The sequence below is a fragment of the Aquarana catesbeiana genome, linkage group LG08, assembly GCF_042186555.1.
Source record: "Aquarana catesbeiana isolate 2022-GZ linkage group LG08, ASM4218655v1, whole genome shotgun sequence".
Classification (NCBI taxonomy): domain Eukaryota; kingdom Metazoa; phylum Chordata; class Amphibia; order Anura; family Ranidae; genus Aquarana; species Aquarana catesbeiana.
The window spans coordinates 293,279,160-293,295,735 of NC_133331.1; the positions used below are offsets into that span (position 1 = coordinate 293,279,160).

At 47.1% G+C, this 16,576-nt stretch overlaps 3 protein-coding genes across 3 annotated transcripts in view; 2 read left to right on the forward strand and 1 right to left on the reverse strand.

Annotated features, from left to right (window-relative positions):
- The window catches only part of LOC141104761 (uncharacterized), a 54,286-nt gene extending 40,560 nt beyond the window's left edge, over window positions 1-13,726 (forward strand). Inside the window, exon 11 of the mRNA XM_073594477.1 lies at window positions 13,009-13,726. Within this exon, the coding sequence (XP_073450578.1) occupies window positions 13,009-13,600 (592 nt within the window). The 3' untranslated portion in view covers window positions 13,601-13,726. The remainder of the gene's footprint in view (window positions 1-13,008) is intronic.
- The window catches only part of LOC141104988 (uncharacterized), a 443,832-nt gene that overhangs the window by 313,870 nt on the left and 113,386 nt on the right, over window positions 1-16,576 (reverse strand). The gene's annotated exons all lie outside the window — the stretch shown is intronic.
- LOC141104951 (gastrula zinc finger protein XlCGF66.1-like) lies at window positions 6,744-8,530 on the forward strand. The gene is made up of 5 exons (XM_073594759.1): window positions 6,744-6,841; window positions 7,318-7,424; window positions 7,917-8,051; window positions 8,140-8,271; window positions 8,381-8,530. Exons 2-5 carry the CDS (start codon window positions 7,341-7,343, stop codon window positions 8,396-8,398), a joined length of 369 nt encoding a protein of 122 aa, XP_073450860.1. The 5' UTR covers window positions 6,744-6,841; window positions 7,318-7,340; the 3' UTR covers window positions 8,399-8,530.

Consider the following 16,576-nt stretch of genomic DNA (forward strand, 5'->3'; position numbering starts at 1 on the left):
TTCTGCTCTCAATTGAAATTCATTGGGAAAAAATAGTTGGTTCTATTCTAGTTGAAGTTTGAATTTCGGAAGGCGTCCATATTCTTTCAATTTCATTCTTATTTTTTATTGGATACATCCAAATCTCCGAATAATGAAAATTTTGTCCAAATTTCAATTCGGAACGAAACAAGCCGAACGTGTCTCCTGGGCAAAGGCCTGGGTTTGAGGCCTAGCTTGTGTAACATGGGGGATTGAGGAGTCATGGAGGACCTCCAGATGTCTTGAGGTGCCAAAAAAGCTTGGATCTCACTGGAGTATGGTGTCTTCTCCCAAGGGTGTTGGCAGCTGATTTAATGACTTAAAGTCGAGAATGCCAGGTCAGCTTCAAGATTTTCCATCTGGGAAGACCGTAAGCACTTTTGTTTTTGCCTTTTCTGGAGTTTCCTTGTTCATGGGTATCCTGTACCCTTACCCTCCCATCTGCGGACACTTTGGGGGTCAGTTGGTGCTACACTGTTTACACCCTGCAGACCTTCCAGGACTTGGCCAGCACTATGTTAGTCCATTTTATACAGTCACATGCACTTGCAAAGACACTTTAGCCATATCTGGTATTGTCTCTTCACATAGACCCACAGCAGGGTAACAGCTGAGAGTAAATGAAGGTCCTCAGCAGATTAGCTAGTCTGTATGCTCAGATAACAGTCTGCTATAATTATTTTTGGGTGACCCCACACTCCTTTTTTTTTTCTTGAATTTTGCATGGGGTTGGCCTGGTATGAATTGACTGCCAGCTAGGTCTAGTTAACCATCCGGTTACCCGGGTCCCTTATATCTTATATCTGGGTCGCAGAGTCTGGGTGAGACTTCAGGACCTCAGAAGCCAAATCGGGATACAAGGCCTCAGAAGATAGATCAGCAAAGTTTGGCTGTGCAGCATGAAATCAGCAGACTTTGGCTCGGCAGCAAGCAGGGAGTCAGCAAGGTCAGTTTGGGCAGCATACAGAGTCAGATTTGGCTGCAGGTAAAGAGACATCAGAGTCAAGCTGGGCTACAGGTGGGGAGTCAGGACTCAGTAGTGTAAAGCTGGAATACAGGCAGAAAGTTAGGGGGGTCAGCCTGGGCAGCGGGCAGAGAATCAGCAGAGTAAGGCTGGGCAGCAGGTGTAAAGTCTGCGGAATCCAAATGGGCAGCAGGTAGAAAGTCAAGCTGGGTAGAGGGCAAGATTAGCAGTTAGACTAGTCAGGAAGTGGAGAGTCAGTGGAGTCAGGCTGGGCAGCAGGTCAAGTGTCGGCAGGGTCAGATTGGGGAGCAGGTGGAAGGTCAGCAGAGTCAGACTTGGCAGCTGGCAAAGAATCATTGGAGTCAAGCTGGGTAGCAGGTGGAGAGTCCATGGAATCGGAATGGGCAGCAGAAAGAAAGTAAGAGGAGGAAGGCTGGGGAGCAGGTGGAAAAAGCAAAGTCAGACTAGGAGGAGAGTCAGTGGAGTCAGGCTGGGCAACAGGTGGTGAGTCTAGAGCTTGGCTTAGCAGCAGGCACAGAGTCAGCAGGGTGGAGTTGGCCAGCAGGTGGAGAGTAGGTGAAATCGGAATGGGCAGCAGAAAGAAAGTAAGAGGAAGGCTGGGGAGCAGGTGGAAAAAGCAAAGTCAGACTAGGAGGAGAGTCAGTGGAGTCAGGCTGGGCAACAGGTGGCGAGTCTGTAGAGCTTGGCTCGGCAGCAGGCATAGAGTCAGCAGGGTGGAGTCGGGCAGCAGGTGGAAAGTCAGTAAAGTCAGGCTGTGCAGCAGGCAGAGCGTTAGCAGAGTCAAGCCGGGTAGCAGGTGGGGAGTCAGCAGATTCAAGCTGGGATACAGACGGAGAGACAGGGCAGTCAGGCTGGGCAGCAGACAAAGTTAGTGAAGTCAAGCTGGGCAGCAGGTAGAGAATCAGCAGAGTAAGGCTGAGCAGCATGTGAACAGTCAGCGAAATCCAGCAGGTCGGAGAGTCAACAGAGTCAGGCTGGAAAGCAGGTCGGAGAGTCAGCAGAGTTGGGCAGAGCAGCACACAGAAAGTCAGGCTGGGCAGAAGTTGAAGTTTGTGAAGTCAGGCTCAATAGCAGGTGGAGAGTCAGCAGAGTCAGACATCATCACCTTATGCACACCGCAGGTCACTCTTCCTAAAGTGTCCCTCATTCTCAAGTTCTAAAGTTGGAAGGTATGCACAAAGGGGGTAAAGGCAGGAAGTTGGCATATAAAAAGAAGGGAATGTATAATCACTGTGGGTGGGGCCTTCTCGCCCAGCACGTGGGGGTACCTTTTGTTGTGATCCTGCTCACCGTGACCTGGGACGAGGCGGTGACTGTGGTCATGTGAAAGTCTAACATTAAGGCAATTCCCCGACTTAGAGATGAGCCGTAGCACTATATGCTGTAATAAAATACAGAGTTCCTCTGAAAAGTGCTGTCCCGTGTCACTATGCACTTGTAGCTTGGTGTATGTTGCATTAGGAGGGACACTGCTGAGCTGGGACCCACTCAACCAGTCCAGAGTACCTCTGTTACCTCACTCTCTATAACAGAATGGGGTCCCACTGTGCACCTAGTATGGACCTCATGCGTGCACTTGTCAACTCGTTCAATCTCGTACTCATGTGACCAGGTCATGGATTTCCGTAATGTGGGTTCGGCTCCGGTTGCTCCTGGAAACTGACTGCTAGGGAGGGAGCCAGAACATCAACCCCCTCGCTACCGGAGGACCCGTCACCTTTACCAGGTGCAACACCTAATGACTGGTTGCTTTGAGACTTGTACTAGTGCTTGATTAGTACTACACTGCTTCTCTTGCTTGACTTGCCGAGTAGACCTTTTGTAGCAGCTGAGCTATATACCCTACATGTGCTTTACAGACCCTGGGTCTTTCGATACACCAGAAACAAAATTCCTCCCTTTAAATAACTTCAGATCAGGCTCAGAAAAAGCTGATACAACTTTACTGAAGAGCTTCATAGTACAGTCCAACATGAACACTAGTGTTGTAGCGTCCCTAACTACCTCCAACTGGCTGCCCAGGCATACCTCAGAAAGGTAGTAGTCCATTATGGTGTTCTCCATGTTTTGGTTGTTCTCCAGAACCCCTGGTGCCTCAGACACAGCAGCCACAGTATGTCCTTTCCAATGTGGCCCATCTGAACCGAGAGGGAACGAGCCAGAGAGCTCAAACCCAGCCTTCTCCCATATTCACACCATTGGTGAGTAGGGATGAGCTTCGAGTTCGAGTCGAACCCATGTTCAACTCGAACATCCCATGTTCGACTGTTCGTCGAAATACGAACGATATGGGCCGTTCGCGCCAAATTCGAGTGGCGCGTCACAGCCCTTAATTCACTGCGGCATTGCAGTGCATTGCTGGCTGATGATTGGCCAAGCATGCACTGTGACCCACATGCTTGGCCAATCAAAGCGCCGTCTGTACAGAGAGCCGTAATTGGCCAAAGCCAGGGTGGTTTTGGCCAATCATGGCTCAGGGGGTTTAGTACACGCCCCACACTATATAAGGCCGCCTGCACGTCGGCCCTGTGTAGTGTGTTCCGGCGTTGAGAGAGAGACAGAGAGAGAGAGACAGTGTCATTTGATTTAAGTTAGATTAGGCAGGCGAGTCAGTTAGCTGCACTTACAGTGTATTATGTATATATATGCATCCTAGGTGTTGTGTGTGTATATATATATATATATACACACTGTATTCAGTTTAGCTAGATCCGTTCCTGTTACTCTCTTCCTACTGACAGGCAGGCAGGTGTTTTTACAGTATTTACAGCTACCTGAAGAAAATTGCTGGTGTTCTTCTGATTCTATTAGTCCTATTAACTACAGTATTTACAATTAGTGTACTGTGTCCTCTGCACAGTGTGCACCTAAAGCTACCTGAAGAAAATTGGTGGTGTTCTTCTGATCCTATTAATACCACAGGCAGGCAGCTACAGTATTTACAGTTAGTGTACTGTGTCCTCTGCACAGTGTGCACCTAAAGCTACCTGAAGACAATTGCTGGTGTTCTCATACTAATAATACTTAGTAGTATTGTTGTAACAGAACTGTTGCGTTCTTTGTTCACTCACGCACGCATACGTTCGTAAAGAACTCTTCGGATCACAGACGCGCCAATGTGCGTGCGCGAAGGAATGTGCGCGTGCGCGAAGGAATGTGCGCGCCCGCGGGAGCGCGACCACGCGGCCCTTTGGCGCCAGACGGCCTATTTAAAGGGCACACTGACTGTAACAGATGCTGACTGATCTTCAGCTGTTCCTGTACCGGTACCCTGTGTTTGCTTGTCTGCCTGATACCCGTTGCTGGACCCTTGGCTTTCCCTGACCTTCCTATTTGACTCTGCTCCTGCCCAATGATTTGGTACCTTGCTGTCCGCCTGCTTCCAAACCCGGCTATTCCTGTGACTCCGCTCTTGTTTCCTGTTTGGTTCCAAGCTGCCTGCCAAGTTGCTGCATCTTCGCTTCTGCGATCAGCTGCGACTTCCTGCATACCTAAAGTCGCATCATCTGCCTCAAGCTTCCTGGGCTACTTCTGCAGGCACTCGTGTTCCTCCTTTCCTTGGGGTCCTTCTGTTCCCACTCTCAGCGGGACCCGGGTTGGAGATACAAGGGAGGTCGACCTCGTCACTTCAGACTCCGATAAGGTACGTGACAATTGTGCAGCTACATCTCCCTGCAGGCCATTAGTATGTCTGGAAGGCCAACAAGGGGAGACAGACAGTCACAAGCCAATAAAAGAGGGCAAGCAGGCTCTGTGTCTAGAGGTAACATTGCTGGTCGTGGAAACGGTGCATCTTTATCAGCACGTGGCCGTGGGACACGCTTGTCCTTTTTTTCGGCAGCTGGCCGCCTTGAGCAGCAAAATGCGGAAGACTTGGTATAATGGATGACCAAGCCGTCCTCATCCTCCTCATCCTCTCTCACCCAGGCTCAGGGTACTTTGTCTGGCAAAGCAGCTGCCAACGCGGCCTCTTCCCTCAGCTCAATGGCATCAGTCACTCCTTCCCTAGCCCCACCATGTCCTCCTGAGGAGTCCCCCGAACTGTTTGACCACAGTGTTGAGTATATGCTCCAGTAGGATGCCCAGCGTTTTGAAGGCTCTGATGATGGTACCCAGCTAGAGGAAGGAAGTAACGTGAGCCCAGAGAGAGGGGGTGCCTAAGGACAGAAATCTGGCAGTCATGTTCCCCCAGCTGCAGCATACTGCCAGGTTTGCTCCAGTGATGAGGAGGGAGGGGATGATGTGGTCACTGACTCCACGTGGGTGCCTGATAGGGGAGAGGAGGAGGAGCACATCACCAACGAGGCAGGATGCCCTCCAGAGGCCAGCTTAAGGGCAGCACACTGACTGCATCACACCGCAGAGCTCCGCATGTGCAGGGCGCTGCTGTCTCTGCGCGTTATTCCAAAAGTTCTTTGGTGTGGGCCTTTTTTGAGATGAGTGCATCAGATCGCACCGCTGCTAATTGCAACATATGTCTCAAGCTTATCTCGCGTGGCCAAAAAATCTCCCGCTTGGGCACCACATGCTTGACCAGACATACATCGACCTGCCATGCAGTTCGTTGGCAAGCGTACCTAAAAGACTCACACCAAAGAACAAAACGGACCTCTCCTTGCTCCTCATCAGCTGGGATCTCCAACCCCACTATACCTTCAGTCCTCTCTGAGACCTGCACTGAGAGGAATGAAGGTGTAGAATTAGGTGTGTCACAGCCAAGTACTTGGGGGCAATCTGCTATCGGTACACCGATGTCAGATTGTACCAGGCAAATTTCCCTGCCCCAGCTGCTGCACCGCCGAAAGAAGTTCACTCCCAGCCATCCAGATGCCCACTGGTTGAATGCTAGCTTGGTTAAATTGCTAGCACTTCAACTGCTGCCTTTTCAGTTGGTAGACTCTGCCCCCTTCCGTGAGTTTGTGGAATGTGCGGTTCCTCAGTGGCAGGTTCCCAAACGCCACTTTTTCTCACGGAAGGCGATTCCAGATCTCTACCGGCATGTGGAAGGCAATGTCTTGGCCTCGCTGGACAGGGCGGTCAGTGGTAAGGTGCATATTACCGCTGACTCATGGTCCAGCAGGCATGAACAGGGACGTTACTTATCTTTCACTGCGGACTGGGTGACTCTTCTGGCAGCTGGGAAGGATGCAGGACAGGGTGCAGTAGTGTTGGAGGTTGTTCCGCCACCACGCCTCCAAAATTCTACTAACACCGGGGGGTGTGCCGCTCATCCCTACCGGTGAGTAGGCTGGATCCAAAAAGCCCAGAAACTGAAGGACTCACACATTAACTCTTCCCTCCCCTATGCCAGCCACTAACTATCGAGTGCACCTGTAGGCAACCTGCCTTCTATCACTGATTGGTTGCTAGAGGTGGATTCAGGAGTATCACAGGTTTTGCAAAGCAAAATGGGAAGAGTTTTTGTCATGGTAGAGAGTTCTTTGCAAGCAACATTTGCCTATGTGACAAATGAAAGGCTAACTACAACATGAATTTGGCAAAATTATCACTGCAAAATCAACTGAACCAAAATCCCTCTGCTCAGCCCTAGCAAAAATACGTTTATACCCACCTTGGTCGTAATGGAGGTAACCCCAAGCATAAGAATATACAGTATATATACACACAGCACAACACAGGGCCATATTCACAAGATGTTTCTATGGGCTGCAGTTCCTCTGAGCTCCACAAGGGGGTGATCTCACTTCTACCCAGACAAAACAGGAAGTGATGTCAGGTACTGACAGGAAGTATTTAAAAATACAGGAAGTTCTAGGCGAGAGGTGAAATAGGAAGAAGAAGGGGAAGACATTGCCGAAACTGGCAGCAGAGGAGGTAATAAGATATTATTTGATCATAACTCCCATCACTGTCCATTATTAGGAACCAAACTACTCTGTCCTGTGTTGCCCTTTAAATGTCCCTCTTTTCAGTCTGATGTACACTCAGACAAATCTAAATTCTATTTATCTGCCCAAAATGTTTCTATCGCTTGCAGTATTTCCTCAGATTATAGATTATTTCACGTAGTTAACCAAAAAATATTAGTCTACCTGAAAAGTTTGACCAAATCCAAATAAAAGTTCTCCCAGTAAAGGTAATTTTTTATCTCTCTAAATGGCACCCTGAAGCCGGCTGAAGTCTTCTTCAGAAACCATCACGACCGGGGAGTGCCGGTCTCCTTGTCCACTCCAAAAATGGGCAGAACTGATTTCTAATATTTTCCTACTATTGGTTTTTTATATTACTGTTTCCATTCTAATATTGTAAAACTAATACAGTCCAGATAATCCTCCGCTATTCATCTACAGAGAAACCCACATAGATCACATGAATGAGGATGGAGGAGGATCTGAGTGACATGACTGAGAAGATACTACACCTCACCCTGGAGATCATCTACCTGCTGAGCGGAGAGGTGAGGAGGATTCTGGGAGGTCACATGACATCACTCTTATCTCTATTAATAAAACACAGACCTGACCGGAGAGGTGAGGAGGATTCTGGGAGGTCACATGACATCACTCTTATCTCAATTAATAAAACACAGACCTGACCGGAGAGGTGAGGAGGATTCTGGGAGGTCACATGACATCACTCTTATCTCTATTAATAAAACACAGACCTGACCGGAGAGGTGAGGAGGATTCTGGGAGGTCACAAGACATCACTCTTATCTCTATTAATAAAACACAGACCTGACCGGAGAGGTGAGGAGGATTCTGGGAGGTCACATGACATCACTCTTATCTCTATTAATAAAACACAGACCTGACCGGAGAGGTGAGGAGGATTCTGGGAGGTCACAAGACATCACTCTTATCTCTATTAATAAAACACAGACCTGACCGGAGAGGTGAGGAGGATTCTGGGATTCTAACATGATATTCCTATTGTTTCTCCAATACAGAAATTTCCTCTTCTGAAGTCAGGTGATCATATGACCATCACAGTGCCTCCATGTGACTCCCTAAAACCCGAGAGACACAACATGGAGAAGATTCTTGAAGTCACCAAGAAGATGATGGAGCTGCTGACAGGAGAGGTGAGGAGGATTCTGGGAATTCTGGGACATTATCCAGTAACAGACAAGGGATGTGTCTGGATGGTGACTGTATCATTGTGTGTGTCAGGTTCCTATAAGGTGTCAGGATGTCACTGTCTATTTCTCCATGGAGGAGTGGGAGTATTTAGAAGGACACAAGGATCTCTACAAGGACGTCATGGACACACATGAAGAGAAGGACAACGTACAACATGATCAGGTAGATAATGAACAATTACCGGTAGTTATGATTTTTATTCAAGCATATGTGTCACAATAAATGTTGCCTTATATAAAATGAATGAAAACATCAAGGATATAAATATCAGTATTCAAGAAGAGTATAAAGAGGAGGAAGATGGTGTGGTGGAGGAACCTTCAGATGGACACAAGAATATGATGGATCCACCTAGTAACAGAAACCCACCAGAGAGATGTCCCCGTCCTCTGTATTCAAGGGATTTCACACAGGAAGGTCACACCATCCCTCACCATCATCAGGTAGATGAGGAACAATTATTGGTAGTTATGATCTATACATAAGCTTGTTTATTAAAATTAATTTCCTATTGTATATTTAGAGTGAAAACCTCAGAGATGATAATCTTGTTAAAGAAGAACATATAGAGGGGGGTGAGAAGTCTGGTGGGACGACAGAGTTTTTGGAAGGACACATGGATGTCGCAATTGAACCACCTATTAACAGGAACCCATCAGAGAGATGTCCCCGTCCTCTGTATTCCCGGGATTCCACACAGGAAGATCCCACCATCCCTCACCATAATCAGGTAGATGAGGAACAATCACTGATAGTATCATTAGGATCTGTACATCATCTGCATTGATACAATTGATGTCATTTTTATTATATATTCAGAGTGGGAACCTGAATGTTCCTACAGTTGATGTTAAAGAAGAGATAAAAGAGAAGAATGATGAGGATGAGGTGATTGAGGTTAACAAAGATCTGTTCCAGGACACGATGGTGGAGTTATCCAGCCACAGAGACCCACCAGAGAGACCAAGACATTCCACACAGGAAGATCACAACTATGCAAGACCTTATCAGGTAGACGATGAATGATATTTGGTAGAAAGCATTTTTCCTACAATGAATGTTGTAGAAGAATCCAGACCACTGTATGCTTGAAAATATCATATTCTCTAGTCTATTTTTCACACATCCACATGTTCTTGTTTATTGATTCCCAACACGGTTGGAGAAGCTGAGGGCAACAAGACCATGACCACCTGGCCTGTAAGCCTGACAGTTCTGTTCAGATGATTCCCAACAAGGTTGGAGAAGCTGAAATATAAACAAGGAAAAGGGCGCCTCTGAGTGTGTATCATAAAACAATTTATTTAAACAACAATATCCACTCACATGAAAGGAAGAGGAGTTGCATTCAGGTCCATAATCTGGGCTGAGGAGATGGTGCTGGACTGCAGGTCACAGCAGATCCTGTATGGCTGGCACTACATCAAATCCAGGCGGGAAAGGGTAGAAATGGCTGAGCACAGCGCAGTGCAGTCTCCTTCAGTGCTCTCAGCTAAAATGCCTATCACAGTCCGGTGGAGTGATAAAAGTCCATCAGATAAAGATAGGGGTTCCAGTGAGGGGAGGCTGGACATCAATACGGATGGCTGAGCCGCGCTGTGTCTCCACAGCATTCGTTCCGCCTCTATGGTGTGAAGAGAGACACGGCCGTGTAACCAGATCGAAAAACGAGGCTTGGGGAGAAAACACAGGACGGCGCCCAGCCGTGACGTCATTCACATGCGACGCGTTTCAGAACTAGCTGGCTATAGGTGGAGGAAATAGCCGCATTCCTTTCTCAAGCATATGAGCACAACAAGACCATGACCAACAAGCCTGTAACCCTGACTGTTAGGTTCATAATATTCACAACAAGGTTGAAGAAGCTGTAGGCAACTAGACCATGACCACCAGGCCTGTAGCCATAACTGTTGGGTTTAGAAGATTCCCAACAAGGTTGGAGAAGCTGAGGGCAATAAGACCATGACCATCAGGCAAGTAGCCCTGACTGTTAGTTTCAGAAGATTCACAATCTTCTTGGAGAACCTTAAGGCAGCAAGACAATGACCATCAGGCCTGTAGCCCTGACTGTTTAGTTCAGAAGATTCCCAACAAGGTTGGGGAGCCTGAAGGCAACAAGACCATGACCAACAAGCCTATAGCCATGACTGTTGGGTTCAGAATTCCCCAGCAATGCCTTATTATATACTTGAAGTGGAAACCTCTAGGATTATAATAGTGTTATTAGAGACGAGTATAAAAAAGTTGGTGATTAGTATGGTGTGATAAAGGAGCTTTCTGAAGGGCACAAGGATGGAGCCACCTAGTAACAAAGACCCTCATTCAGTTCCCCCCCATTACCATTCTTGTGCAGCCTGCAGGTGCCAAGGGATGCAGTTTTGATTGCTATGAAAAGCCTGTAATCACGCATGTTTGTGAGTAGAACCATTGCTTTAATATTTTTATTAAAGATTTTTTTATCAGTAATACACTAGGTCGGCGCGCCTTCCTTTTTTCTGTTTTCTCTTTAGTTGTATGAACACCCATTGTTCTGAGGAGGGCTGCAAGATTCTAGCCTTTGCTTTACACTAAAGAATGGACTACACCACTCGTATCTAGCAAAACACTGGAGCGCAGGAGACTATTGTTTCCTTCCCTAAGGATGGCCAGCTCCTTTGGCCCCTGCAGTCAAACCCTTCTGAAGAATATAAGTTCTTCAACCTTAGAGCCCCTTAGATGGCTATCCTCAGTGACTCCTAATCACCAACAGACAAGGCCGTTTATCTGAAACCCTCCCTAAAAAATATCTACCCTGTGTTTATTTGGACTCTGCTGATCCCACACTCAGTAGTAACCCCCAGCTCTGCTGATCCCCCACTCAGTAGTAACCCCCAAGTCTGCTGATCCGCCGCTCAGTAGTAACCCCCAGCTCTGCTGATCCTCCACTCAGTAGTAACCCCCAGCTCTGCTGATCCTCCACTCAGTAGTAACCCCCAGCTCTGCTGATCCCCCACTCAATAGTAACCCCCAGCTCTGCTGATTCTCCTCCCTCACCTCCCGCTATATTGCTCCCATGCTACGCACCACGCGTGACATCTTCTAGTTTCTCCTGCTCTGGTCCCCCAGCCTTGCTAATCCTCTGCCACTCAGTTCTTGCACTCCGGTCCCCACTTACCTTCCTCTAGAGTGTTCCCATGTTGCACACCACATGTGCCGTCTGCTAGTTGCTCCACCCCATGCTAGTTGCTCTGCTGCAGTCCCCGCTCACCTTCCTGCTACTCCACCCTGCACACCAGATATGACGTCTGCTCCAAGACACTCCTAGAATATGTACACATGAGCCTGAAGTGACTGCTGATGATCTCTTTCCAGTTGGCTTGCTGGTTTCCCAGTGCATCCTGGGATATCTCATACCTGCAAAACCTCCAAAACAAAGCGAAGCTAAGGCTGAATAAAAGCCTCTCAGATGCTGTAAGCGAGCGTTGTCATAGACTTCTATGGAGGCTTTGGAGACGCTTTGAAGCACCAAGAAAGTGGCATAATTTTTGAAGCAAAGCAAACACAACGAGTGACCAGGACTATAAGGTCACCATTTTAATTAGAGACAGGATCTGTGGTTGGCATTCAGAGTGCTTTACAAAAAGCGTGTCCAATGCCAGATTTTGAAGCAAGTGTACATGAGGCCTTATGGAACCTTCCTTCTCTGACTGGTTGGATTGCTTTTGGATGTCCCGATTGTATCTGAATTCCTGCGTCCCTCAATGGACACCATAACCACCCTCAACTTATCATAACATCTTTGGGCCTCGCAAAGTCCTGTGGGCAATTTTTCTTTGTATGTTTACCATAACATCTAATTCTTGGAGTCCATTGAGGGACACAGGTCCCAAACCTTTGTGTTTTTTTGCTTTTGCCCTTGGTACTGCTTTTGCAAAAAAAAAAGGCATACTCGGTAGAGTTGAGGTTATATGGGGGATTGCTTACAATTTTTCTGTTTGAAAGTGTCTCAACCTCCGGTAGGCGGCAGTATAACCTGTCTGTTTTTGAATACAAAAAGTATGAAAACCTTTTCTTTTGCTGCCATTCGTTGGTTTAGGATGAAGTAGAAGAGACGTATGTGAGGGATGATCAGCAATATACGGAGGAGGCTGGAATGACGAGGACATTCATAGAGGAGGACACTTCTACAGAGATCAGCACAGGTGACCCATAATATGTTCTTCTCTTATCTCTGCTCTGTTACTGCACACTGATTGGTCCAGAGAAGGGCAGAAACAAAGCTATAGAAGCCTAGGCCTATGGTTACTTGTTCTATGGTACTATGGTATGGTCCGAACTTCTTGTTTATTAGAGATCACATGACCCAGTGCCTAGGCTTGTGGTTATGTAAAGAGCATGGACCTCCCAGTCCCCATTGGTTCCTGCTCTTCTGACAAGGCTGTGTAAATGTAGAAGTGATCTGGGAGGAGGACCAAAGGCTCTTTGACTGAAGAGGGGGGAGAGTCCCAGCTGGTTGGGACCTCCACAGAGAACATCTGCTCACTCATATCTACCTGATCCAGATGGAATCTTGATGGAAGTGAACTAACCCTCTCATATCTATTGATGATGTTTTTATATTTTTCCAGGACACCGCATGGAGAAACCCTCAAAGGATCTTCTCACTTTATCTCCAGGTTGTAGAATAGAAGATGAGGACATCACAGGAGATTGTGGAGTAGAAAAGACAATGAGCTCCACTATGGATGGTGGACTTCACAGTGTGGATAGACCATGGAATCCCTCTGACTCTGAGCAACCTCGTACTGTGAGGGGTGGTGCCGGGATTCAGGGGGATAAGACATTTCCCTGTCCTGAGTGCGGGGAAAGTTTTAGCTCTGGTTTAGGTCTTTTTATACATCAGGGGTCTCACAAGCCGAGTAAACTTCATACCTGTTCTGAGTGCGGGAAATGTTTTCTATTTAAAGCACACCTGGTCATACATCAGAGGTTTCACACAGGCGAGAAGCCATATCCCTGCCCTGAGTGCGGGAAATGTTTCTCAAGGAAATCAGACATGGTTGAGCATCAAAGATGTCACACGGGTGAGAAGCCGTATGCCTGCCTCGAGTGCGGAAAATGTTTTAGACAGAAAACAAATCTTAATAAACACACTAAATGTTACACAGGGGAGAAGCCGTATTCCTGCCTTAAGTGCGAGAAATGTTTCTCACGGAAATCAAGACTTGCTCTACATCAAAGATCTCACATGAGGGAGAAGACTTATTCCTGTCCTGAGTGCGGGAAATGTTTTATATGTGAAGAAGGACTTGTTTTACATCAGAGATCTCACACGGGGGAGAAGCCGTATGGCTGCCCTGAGTACGGCAAACTTTTCACTCAGAAGTCAGTTCTCTACGGTCATCGGAGAGTGCACACGGGGGAGAAGCCATACTCCTGCCCTGAGTGCGGCAAAAGTTTCTTACATAAGTCTAATCTTACCAGACATCAAAGAACCCACACAACCCTCTAGTAGTATTAGTTTCCTGAGTGTGGGAAATGAGTTCTATATGATTCATATTTTGCCGTACATCTTTTTCTGTTATAAAACATCAAATAAAAATGTCGGGCGGTATGAAAACCCCCGTATTGGAAAGTAGACACGCCGATGTTGTTTCATTTTATTTTTGCCACAATTTTTGTGAAATGTAAAAAACATGATGGTGATGAGGAGGTTCAAACACAGGGCTTGGCGATTGTATGCGGGGGAGGTGCAAGGATTTTTATCTACATGGCGAACGTGTGCGGAGCGCCCCCAGCGCAAATACTGGTGTGTACAGGCGGCGGGGAAGGGGTTACAAATACGAATTCTCAGTAAGTGGCTGGGAGGGTTCAGATCCCCTCCTCCTCCTCCTGGCACCCTAAGGCGGTTGCCTGAGCAGCCTTATGCTATGGGTCGTACACAGAGGATGGAGAAGGGGTCAGTGTGCAGGACAAGGGAGGTTAAGGGGTTAATATATGGTCACATAAAGAGATAGGCTGATAATCAGGTGTACAGAAAGGGGGGGGTGAAAGGGTTAAAAAAAATTGATACCAATTGTGGTACAATGCAAGGTACAGAGCCACTTGGATTGGCTCGGTACATTGCAAGTTACAGAGCCAATCAGATCGACTCGGTACACTGTAAGGTACAGAGCCACTCAGATTGACTTAGTACACTGTAAGGTACAGAGCCACTCAGATCGACTCGGTACACTGCAAGGTACAGAGCCAATCAGATCGACTCAGTACACTGTAAGGTACAGAGCCACTCAGATCGACTCGGTACACTGCAAGGTACAGAGCCACTCAGATCGACTTGGTGCACTGCAAGGTAGAGAGCCACTCAGATTGACTCGGTGCACTGCAAGGTACAGGGCTACTCGGATTGACTCAGTGCACTGCAAGGTATGGAGCCACTCAGATTGACAAGGTACAGAGCGACTCGGATTGACTCAGTACACTGCCTCTAGCCAGTGCAGAGGTTGCCCCGTGGTGCTTTACCCAGTGGTGATTATAAATGTCATTGGGTAAAGAACCTTCTTCCAAGCCACCATTTAAAGATGTACGGTGGTAATAAAGGGGTTAGGACTTTTTTATTCCATATAGATTGTACCACAATGAAAGTTCAGAATGAAAACACAAAGTCTTTTTTCGTATAGCAAGTCATATACGATGCCTGAATAATATTCACAATATCACTCAACTTTACAGATATTTATAGGTTCAAAACGCACATTCCACCTGAAGCTGGCCACCATCCTAATCAGCCGCAGCCCCGGGAATTTCCCACCCTACAGCCACAGATAACCAAGGGGCAGAGATGAGGGTGACATCATAGTCACATGGTCATATCTGGTCAATGACATTCAAATATGGCCATGTGGCATCAGCCAGCACCCCCGCTCCTTCATGTGCTGATTGCTCTGGCGGCCTGCTTTCATATAGGGGCTTTCTGTGGGTGAAGGCCAAACTTGGTTCTACTTGAGCCTCAGCTCAACACTGGTTGTAATTCACAAGTGCAATGTGTGTTCTAATAAATCAGCTAAATAGGTGGCTGGGATGTAATCGGCCCTGTTGATACTGTATACACTATATTACCAAAAGTATTGGGACACCTGCCTTTAATGGCATCCCAGTCTTAGTCCGTAGGGTTCAATATTGAGTTGGCCCACCCTTTGCAGCTATAACAGCTTCAACTCTTCTGGGAAGGCTGTCCACAAGGTTTAGGTGTGTGTCTCTGGAAATATTTGACCATTCTTCCAGAAGCAGATTCGTGAGGTCAGGCACAGATGTTGGAGGAGAAGGCCTAGCTCGCAGTCTCTGCTCTAATCCATCCCAAAGGTGTTCTACCGGGTTGAGGTCAGGACTCTGTGAAGGCCAGTCAAGTTCCTCCAACTCCAAACTCGCTCATCCATGTCTTTGTGGACCTTGCTTTGTGCACTGGTGTGCAGTCATCTTGGAACAGGAAGGGGCCATCTCCAAACTGTTCCCACAAAGTTGGGAACATGAAATTGTCCAAAATGTTTTGGTATGCTGATTCTTTAAGTGTTCCCTTCACTGGAACTAAGGGGCCAAGCCCAACCCCTGGAAAAACAACCCGACACCATAATCCCCCCTCCACCAAATTATTTGGACCAGTGCACAAAGCAAGGTCCATAAAAACATGGAGGGGCGAGTTTGGGGTGGAAGAACTTAAATGGCCTGCACCTCACCCTGATAGCTGACACCTGATAGCTGACACCTTTAGGATGAATTAGAGTGGAGACTGCGAGCCAGGCCTTCTCGTCCAACATCAGTGCCTGACCTCACAAATACGCTTTGGTAAGAATGGTCAGCCATTCCCATAGACACACTCCTAAACCTTGTGGACAGCCTTCCCAGAAGAGTTGAAGCTGTTATAGTTGTAAAGGGTGGGCCAACTCAATATTAAACCCTACGGACTAAGACTGGGATGCCATTACAGTTCATGCACATGTAAAGGCAGGCATCCCAATACTTTTGGTAATATAGGGTAGGAGAAGTTGGCCGAAAAACAGCTTCCCACTCCGTCAAGTAGCCAGGAACATCGGCTATCAACTGATCCAAGTGCAGAACTGGTGGCTGGGGAGAAGTCATCTAAGGGTACAGGATGGTGTTCCACTGATATCAGGAACTGGCACTTGGCAATCATTTGTTGGTAACTGTTGCAGCCACCCTGCCATAGGCAGGAGTGTCTATTTAAATTTAGTGGTGAACTAATAGTTCTGCTCTCAATTGAAATTCATTGGGAAAATAGTTGGTTCTATTCTATTTGAAGTTCGTATTTCAGAAGGCGGTCATATTCTTTCTATTTTTATTCTTATTCTTTATTTATTGGATACATCCAAATCTCCGAATAATGAAAATTTTGTCCAAATTTTGATTCGGAACTAAATGAGCCGAACGTGTCTCCTGGGCAAAGGCCTGGGTTTCAGGCCTAGCTTGTGTA

Excerpts from the sequence above, each read along its gene's own strand:
- LOC141104951 (XM_073594759.1), top strand. The coding sequence starts at position 7,341 with ATGAGGATGGAGGAGGATCTGAGTGACATGACTGAGAAGATACTACAC. Across the intron at positions 7,425-7,916 it reads TCTACCTGCTGAGCGGAGAG|AAATTTCCTCTTCTGAAGTC; the intron begins GTGAGGAGGATT and ends TCTCCAATACAG. Across the intron at positions 8,052-8,139 it reads TGGAGCTGCTGACAGGAGAG|GTTCCTATAAGGTGTCAGGA; the intron begins GTGAGGAGGATT and ends TGTGTGTGTCAG.